The sequence below is a fragment of the Buceros rhinoceros genome, unplaced genomic scaffold (genome assembly GCF_000710305.1).
Source record: "Buceros rhinoceros silvestris isolate BGI_N320 unplaced genomic scaffold, ASM71030v1 scaffold7030, whole genome shotgun sequence".
NCBI classification, from domain to species: Eukaryota; Metazoa; Chordata; class Aves; order Bucerotiformes; family Bucerotidae; genus Buceros; species Buceros rhinoceros.
In genome coordinates, this window is record NW_010388941.1 from 50,270 (window position 1) to 58,935 (window position 8,666).

The 8,666-nt window shown below is 49.3% G+C and overlaps 1 protein-coding gene across 1 annotated transcript in view; it reads right to left on the reverse strand.

Annotated features, from left to right (window-relative positions):
- Positions 1-8,666, reverse strand: part of ITGB5 (integrin, beta 5) — a 57,940-nt gene that overhangs the window by 42,000 nt on the left and 7,274 nt on the right. The window contains exons 2-3 of the mRNA XM_010132142.1: positions 7,699-7,885; positions 2,263-2,512 (exon numbers count right to left, since the gene is read on the reverse strand). Of these exons, the coding sequence (XP_010130444.1) occupies positions 2,263-2,512; positions 7,699-7,732 (284 nt within the window). The 5' untranslated portion in view covers positions 7,733-7,885. The remainder of the gene's footprint in view (positions 1-2,262; positions 2,513-7,698; positions 7,886-8,666) is intronic.

The following is an 8,666-nucleotide window of genomic DNA, read 5'->3' on the forward strand; positions in this document are numbered from 1 at the left end:
TCTTTTCAAATTCAATGTTTGTGTCCTTCCTATCTCTCTTGGATGACACCACGGTTGTGAGAGGCCACGTCCTGGCTCCCTTGGAGGTCCCAACCAGGATGCTGAGCCAGAAGCAGGCATGAGAACATGAGCTGGAGTGAAATGAAGGAGGCACCAGGGATCCCAGCCAGCCTCCACATGAAAACAGGGCTGCACTCCACCCAGAGCTGCAGGACAGCCGTCACTGAGAAGGAGAAGAGAGCCTGAATCAGGATCAAAAATCCACCACAGCTCACGTTTACATGCAGCTTTTCTTAGATGCGAGCAGGCCTCTGGACAAAGCCTGCCTTGACAATAGAAATAGCTGCAAACAAAACCACACCTGACAACCCACCTCACTGCCACCTCAGCGGGCCACTGGGCAGCAGCAACAGCCGGCTCGCTGAGCGGGCAGGGAACGGCGCTGCTGCCGGAGAACAACAGGGAGCCAGCACCCCTGGTCTGGACGAAGAGGAGACAGCTGGCACCCACCAGATGAGCTGCCTTGGGAAAGCCTTCCCAGGAAACCCAGAAGAGCAGGCTGGTTTAATGTAACCCATGAACAACAACAAAAAAACAAAACAAAAAAAGAGGACATGCAGACAGCCTGGTCATGGTGGGAAAAGCTGAGATGACAGCTCTGGATCCCCATGATGAAAAGGCATCATCAGTTTCAGGCACACCTTGCTGCAGAGCTGTCCAGCTCCATCCTCTCCCGCACATTTCACACTGCTTCACTCAGCAAAAGCCATGTCTCTTGAATTAAATCACACACCAGCCAAAGTTTCTGAGGTTTCTCCAGCTGGAGCAAAGCCCTGTCCCCAGCCCAGGAACAACATGAGTGGGTGATGGAGACTGAGAACAACAGAGATGACAGAGAGCATCCCTCTGAGCCATGCTAAATTTCTGGTGAAAGAGCTACAAAGTGCCTGGTGAACAGTGCCACAGTGGCAGAGCCACCTCCCTGGCTCAGTCAATGTGGTCACTTTTGGCTACACTTTGGGGCCAAAGCACGAGTTGTGAGTGTTAAAATCCATTTGACTTTCCTCTCTGGACAGAACTGGTGAAAATTGAATACAGACAATTTTCTCTGGTAAATGGTCAAAGTGCAACAAGATGCCAAACACTTGGACAGTGCCAAAAGTGGGCCTAGAAACACCTCTCACATGGGAAACTTCAAGGATGCACACTCACAGAGCTAAGCATCCATTTGCATGGTGACCTTACAGTGTAAATATCCACAAATGGCTCAAATAAAAGTGCTAACCTTACTGACCCCAGCAATGGATGAGATGAAGGTGGGGACCGTGAAGGCGTCAACAATGACATTCTCCCAGGAGGGCACTTGTTGCTGTAATCATCCTTTTGTGCCAACATCCAAACCCTGGACACCCTCCACTACACCCAATTTCACTCTGGCAGAACCCCCAATTCCGTGGGCTTGGTCCTGACTCTGGTGGTTAAAAGGCAAACAAAATACTCTAGCAAAGATGCTAAAGCAAACAAAAAAAAAAAAAAAAAAAAATATTGGTTATCCAGACACTTCATTTGCTGTACCTGTTGTCTGCCAACCCCTGCAGCAGCACCAGCGTCTGGAAAGTGCTGGGAGATGATGTGCTTAATGGTGAGAAATGGGCTCTGAAATCACTGCAAAGCAAACCACATCATGTGTGCCTTTTGCAACTGCCAGTTTGCTTTCCTTCCACAGCGATAAAGATGAAAAAATCTGCCCGACATCTTCAAAACACTTTACAAGAACTCTTTAATCAGTACTACAGGCTCACTTCCCCCAAACGCTTCTGTTGGGAAGGACTTACGTTGCCTTGGTCTCCTTATCTGTAAATGGAGACAAAAAGCTAAATTGATTTACTCAAGGCCAAACTATGAGTCAAAGCTAGGATCGGCCATCAGGAATTTCTGGCTTTTACTCCTTTTTCTTAAAGTTTGTAAAAATGCCTGCTAGGCCTGCATCCTCTTCAGGTACTTAAAAATAGCTTCAGACTCCCGATACAACAGTTTCCCATCTCTAGATGCAGAGATCTCCCAACAGCCACTGCAAAATTGGAAGCTGTCCTATTCTGAATCCCTCTGGAGCATCACAGCAACAGCTGTGCCGTATCAGCATTCCCCAAAGCCAGGGCTTAAGAGTGGTTCGTTATTTAAAGCAAGAATGGGAAGAGAAGACTGCAGCCAGGCTCTGTGCAAACACAGGGCTCGTCCCTTCGGGGTACACCTACCACTTACCCAATGCAGGGATTGTTTTGGTATCTTGGTGCTGTGTAGGAGAAAGGTGAAATGTTTTTGTCCACAAAAGAGCCAAACCCCAGCCGAAAATTGCTAGTGAGCTTCCGCATCTCCTCAGCCAGCTTGGTCCCCAGATTGCGAATATTATCTAGGTCGTCATTCATGGACAGGGAGAGGTCCATCAGGTAGTAGAGGTCCACGGGATAGTCCTCCACTTGCCGAACCTGAACTCGGAAGGAGGTCTGGTCACCTGCACACACACAAGAGTTGAGAGCTGTGAAAAGGAAACTCCTAGCACACAATATCCAGACCATGTGCTTTTTTTTTTTTATAGTCCTCCACTTGCCGAACCTGAACTCGGAAGGAGGTCTGGTCACCTGCACACACACAAGAGTTGAGAGCTGTGAAAAGGAAACTCCTAGCACACAATATCCAGACCATGTGCTTTTTTTTTTTTTAACCCCCTGCAGAGCAGAGAGATGACTTGCAAAAGAAGATGGTGAGGGGAAGAAGCTTTTCCAAATTCATCCCTTCAGAGACTAACAGGAAAGAGGCATTGACTTTGGGTTCTCTCAGGCTATGTGGTGTACTGGCTGGCAAGAAGATGACCCATCTACAGAGCACAAGTCTCTCTTACTTTGGACAGAAGGGAAAGGGTCTTTGCATCTCAACTATGAGAATGTCTAAGGGGATACACACAAAAAACACTTCTGCCCCAGGCTGCGTACAGTCCAGGGATGTTTTCCTAGAAAACTGGAAAGAAAAGCAAGTGAACCTCAAATAGATGCTTCATGGACTAATGAAAGAGGGATTTGGTACATCCTCGAAGCAAGCCAGAAGCAGTTCAAGAAGTCCTGCACAAAAGAGAGAGGGAGGTGGAGCAGGAGAAGAAAGAGGGTCAGGAGAAAATAGCCAGTGTGAGATGAATGCAAGATTGTCTGCTGAGCTGTGCAGGGAAGTCAAGTCAAAGCAGACACAGAAGAAACACCTTTGAAAAGGACCTCTCCCCTGAAAAGCAGCTGTGCCACTGTGATTCTGGAGAAAGCAGGGCAAAATGAAAGCGAACTGGAAACGGAAGGTTGTTAGGGTCACCCAGGGAAGCACTGAGGCAGAGATGAAGTGATGAACACAAGGGAAGTTGCTGAGAGGGCTGAGTCACAGGCTGTGAAAAGTGAAGAAGAACAGACAAAAGCTTCCCCTCTACCAAACCGCTTTCATCAGAGATGGTCTCCAGAAGGGGTACCAGGAGAGGACGCCACCGCTGCCACTGCCCACACCTCAAAAAAAGGTCAAGTGGCTTCAAAGTGTACTCAAATTCTTGCCAGATGGACCTCAGTGGAGCCAGAGAGGTGGCAAGTGTTTGCCTAATGCTTTGCTGAGAGAGGTCTAAATGGAAATCCCAGACCCCAGCACCCTCAAGCTCCACGTTGGTTTGGAGGTCCCATGCCCCCAGCTGTCACCTCAGCTCCTTTTCCAGCTCAGTGGGGTCTCTGACCCAGGGACTTTGATCCTTTCAAGACCAAGCTCCCCTTCCTGCCCATCTTTCCCAGCTCTTCATGACTAAGGCTGAAGTCTTGCCATAAGCAGGTTCTGCAAAACACACAGAGTGGCTTCCCCTCTTCTTCCCCAGAAATGAAATGCACATTTTTTAGTATTGTGAAAACATTTCCCGAAACATTTCATTGTTCTCCTCCCTGTGCGCAGCAGCACAGCTGCTCCCACTTACTTCCAGCCCATCAAGCCGCAGCAGCAACATCCCAAAACCACTGTGCAGGCAAGACAATGGCATGAGGGGCTTTGCAGCCCAGCAGGCAGGAACCTACGTGACACCTGGCGTCATGCTGCACTGAGCCACACGCAGGGCCAAACACCCTCTCTGGGTCCAGGATCTGCTTTGGAGTGATTCCCGCAGCCGTCCCAGTGTGCGGGGAGCAAGCAGACAGCTTCTCCCAGCTCTCTGGAGCAGCTCCTTTGGCCTCGCAGCATCCACCCCCTCAGCAAAGCAGCCGGGACCCCAGCACCCAGGGGGACCTGCCTGAGGGTCAGAGCCTGCCTGTTTTGCAAACAAAGCCATGCAGGCTTTAGATCCAGGTCTAAGTGCACCTCAGCCAGCTCAGGGTACCAGAGGAGTCAGCTACAGCTCCTAAACCAAGACTTTCCCTCTACTTAACGATTTCCCTGCACATGTAGACCAAGAGCTTCTTTTCTCACCAGTCATTGCTCCCCCCGCTGCAGCATGCTACAACCCCAGCTGGCAAAGGCAGGGCTGCGAGAGGCACCCTGTGCAAACAGGCACATAGGTATCGCCCAGGTATCAGCTGTAGGAAGCAGGAAACTCTTGACATAAATATTCCTCCCTATTCTCCTGGCTTTCTTTTCTGGCAGGAGCAAGACTTTCCCGGCACAGCCCCGAGCTATGGTACGCAGCAGGATGCAGCTCAGCACTGGCCCTACAGTAAGCAAAGCTATCGAGGCAGCTCAACCGTATCAGGTGGGCCTGATGCTGTCCCTGGCACAAGTTTTGGGGGAGAGCAAAGGAGAACATCTCTCATATAGGGCGAAACCTGTTAGTACTGATTGCAGGGTGACAAGCTTGGCTTAATTCCGTGCTGCAAGAATGTGTTTAACTCCGGGAAAACTGATCCCCATCCCTATTTTTTTCATTCCAATGTGTTTTTCTCACCAGAATAACCAACCCTTTCAGAAAAACAGGATGTTTCTTTCTGCATTTCCAACATTTCTGTTCCCAGAACACTGTTCCTCCTGAGCAAGTTCCCTAGAATTGGAATTCCTGTGCCAGAAAGTGTATTTGGGATGCTCCGATCGAACCACCTTCTTTTAGTAGTTACAGATTTATTAGTCCCTGAGAAGTGCCAAAAATAACAGGATCCTGGGCCTGGTTCTTCTTTCATTCCTAACTGCACAAATCTATTATCTCAGACAAAATGTCACTAACGTATGTAGATGCAAGTGCAAAAGAATTTATTATTCTCGATGCACAGTATTGGTCTCACACTTCTAGCAACAATGCAGCCCCCTTCTTCCCCATGTATCAACACCACCACCATCCTCTCCTGAGGGCTTTTACTGAAAGGTTTTAAACTCATAACTGAACTCAGAAATGTTTCTTGGACACTGTCACACAGAGGCAGTGCAGAAACTGGAAAAACTGCTTTTGATCAATCCAAGAACCCAGACTCAATGGTTATGCTTACCCAAGATAAGCACGGTGGTAATGCTGATCACCAAGCCTTATGCTCTGCTTGGTGAGGCTTAATGGACAACACAACCTAAAACTAATAAACTTTTTGAATTCCTTTTACACTAGTCACGTTTTCCATTTAACCAGGACACATTGCTTGTATGCCCGAATATCAAAATGCAGTATTACAAAAACTAAATGCTCGCTCTGAAAGCTACCGTGTCAGGACATCAGTTTAAGGCCTTTGGAAATAAGCTGTGGCACAGAGATTTGGGGATGTGACTTCTGCCACACGACAATGAGATCAATCTGCCTGGGTGGGAACAGCAAACAATGGACAATTCACTCCCTTCTGTTTCTGCTTAGTGGTCTAAGAATAAAAGATCACCATTGCCACAGACTGCCCTGTGAATTCCTCTTTGAAACAGCACACCCTTCGTGCCCAAAATTAAATCAACACTGTCTCCTTTTTGTCTTGGGTTCTCAGGGTGAAACCTATTCTCAAGCTCAAGGATTAATGGATAATTTAAACCTGGGGATGCTAATACAAGGGCTCAGGAAGTCATCAGCCCTACGATGGAGCGCTGCCCAACATCAAAAAGGGAGCAACACCAGGAGATTCTATCACAAACACCGAGGTACTTCCCTCCTCCTGCAGTGACTCCCGTGCTCTGCAAGAGGAGCACAGGGAGGGGAGCTCGCCAGCTCAGCCTGGGAATCGGTGCGAGGGCCCTCAGGGTGATGCCTGCAGCTCAGCCCAGACCTGGAGGGCTTCTCTGCCATCCATGGAGAACTGAAGATGGCAGGAGTGTGGACCCCTGCCAGGGCTGGCAGGAACAGCGCGCCAGCCCTGTGGAGCCAGAAGCATCCGACAGCATGGCCCCTGGGAAGCTGCAGGGAGATGGATTCCCCCCCGCCCTACTGCAGGCTGGAGCGGGGGGCATCTGTGCCTCCGGCTGGGCAAAACTGCTGGGGGTTGGGAAAGGGGAATCTGCTGAGCACCAGGCACTGCAGATGAAGGAGGGTCTGGAGGAGGCGAGATGTGGAAGCTGAGCCAGCCTTTTCTGCCAGGAATTGCCTCAAGAAACAGAAGTAATAACAACTCCTTTTTTTTTACAGGAGCAAACGTGTCTCATCAGCAACATTCAGCTGCAGAAGCCATGCATCTGGCCATACGTCCAGTGGTGACTATCCTCAGGTACCTGTTTTTAAGGTTTTGAAGCAAAATTTCTTTGCATTTGAGGATCTGACTGATGACAGCAGTCATACTGCTGAGGAAGAGTTCATTAAGAGACACGATGACTCTAGAATTAAAAACAAAAAGTCCCGCAGCAACTGGTAGGCTCGGGAAAGCACTGATAGCATAAGCACCAATTCAAACTTCTGTTTTTCTTGGGCAAAACATCATATTTCACTTTTCTGGATGCTCATGAGAGCTGTCACAAAACTGTAAGCCTTAGAAACCCACACCAATTGCTTACAATGAATCGAGCTTTTATATTTGCTTCTTAACTTTGCAATAAAGAGCTTTTCTTCCCCTCTCCTTCAGAAATATCAGCTGCCAAATTTTTGCAAGAATTCTGAACCCACATTAAAGCCTCCCCCCACCATGCAAAAACTTTTGATAACAAATTTGTTCGCATGGCTCAGTCCAGTCGTTCCCTTCTAATTTTTAATTAAAAGGAAGAGGTTGAAAAAAAACGATGGCTCAGAGGAATGAAACCAGGACCTGGCTACAGTCCAAGCCCTGAGTCACAAGGTCACATCTCCATCTTCTGCCATGATCCCATGGCTCTTTTGCACACTGACAGAACACAGATACGCAAGTTTGTTTCCAATTTACAGAAGCAGCTCTCTCTAAAGTTGAGAGTCAAGTACTGTCAGCTTGGTGGAGGACCCAAAGTTATTTTCACTCCTTCCATCCAGTGATTACATTTTTAAGCTGAGAGCTTTCCTTTTAAACACGTGCAAGAGTCAAGACTCGTATTGGCAAGAGTTATGGGTGGGCTTTGACTGATTTTGCGTAACAGCAGTGTATTCTCATGGAGGACACACCTCAGCCCCAAACCTGTTCATGATGCAACAGCAAAGTTCACGGGCTGTGGAAGAGGCCACCTGCTTTAGTGGGCTACAAGATCACGAGCTATAACATGCTCTCTGCATGTCCTGGCCACCCTTTCTCATCCCGCCCCACACACACCCCAGCATACAGCTCCCAGCCATTGGGGACTCACCAGGACGAAGATTCAAGGCAACCTTCTGGGGCATGATCTGCGTGACGTCCAGGTGGGTCTGGCCAGAGCCCTTGCTGCTCAGAGGGATGTTTTTCACCACGCTGATGCTGCTCCTGGGGTTTTCAATGGCTCCGGCACAACCGTTTGCAATCAGGTTCTGCAGGAAGTCGCACCGTGACGTGATGGACTTTGTGCTGCTGAACTCCTGGGGGGTGAAGAACGGACAAAAGGGAAGGGGAGGGAGAAACATCAATCCCACAGCAGGGGCTTTGTTTTGATGTGCTGGTATCTGTAGCAAATAGGAGGTGACAAAGAGAAGCTGGTGTCATTTGTGGTGGCTGTACTCAAACGCAGTCTGCACTGAGCCTTGAGTCCTTCTACCAAAAGGAAATTCTGTAAGGATCTGAAAATTGAATTTGCTCCCAGACCACCACAGCAGAAAGTTAAGCCTGGGCTTTCACCCCAGCCACAGCAGCAGCACTTGGGCCTCGGGAAAGCAAGGCAAAACATTTGGTTTGCTGTCCGGACAGCCAGTTGCCATCTCTTTGAGAAGAGGTGCAAAGCCTCTAGGTAGCTTTGTAAAAGGGAGAAGAGAGGACAAGAAGGTGCCACCGAGGGAAGCAGGACAAACCCACCAACCCAGAGAGCCAAGGCAAGATGGGAAATTTGAGACTGAGGTGGTGGCTGCAGGGACCTGTGCCCTCTTCCCCAAGCAAGACACCGCATGTCCCCTTTCCCTCCCACCCCTGCACCGTAGGCATTGGCATGGCAATGCCAAAAAAGCGACAGCAGGTTGTCCCTGAGGCAGAGCACAGCCAGAACGGTTTGGTGTGGGCAGGCTGTCCTGGGCAGCTTTGCTGGAGAAGAAGGGAGGTAGGAGAGCCTTCATGAGGGGTGGTCAAAAGGCAGCCCACGCCTGCCACAAGACAGGCTGCCATGGCAGGGGGTACCCCCGCGCACGTCCCCCG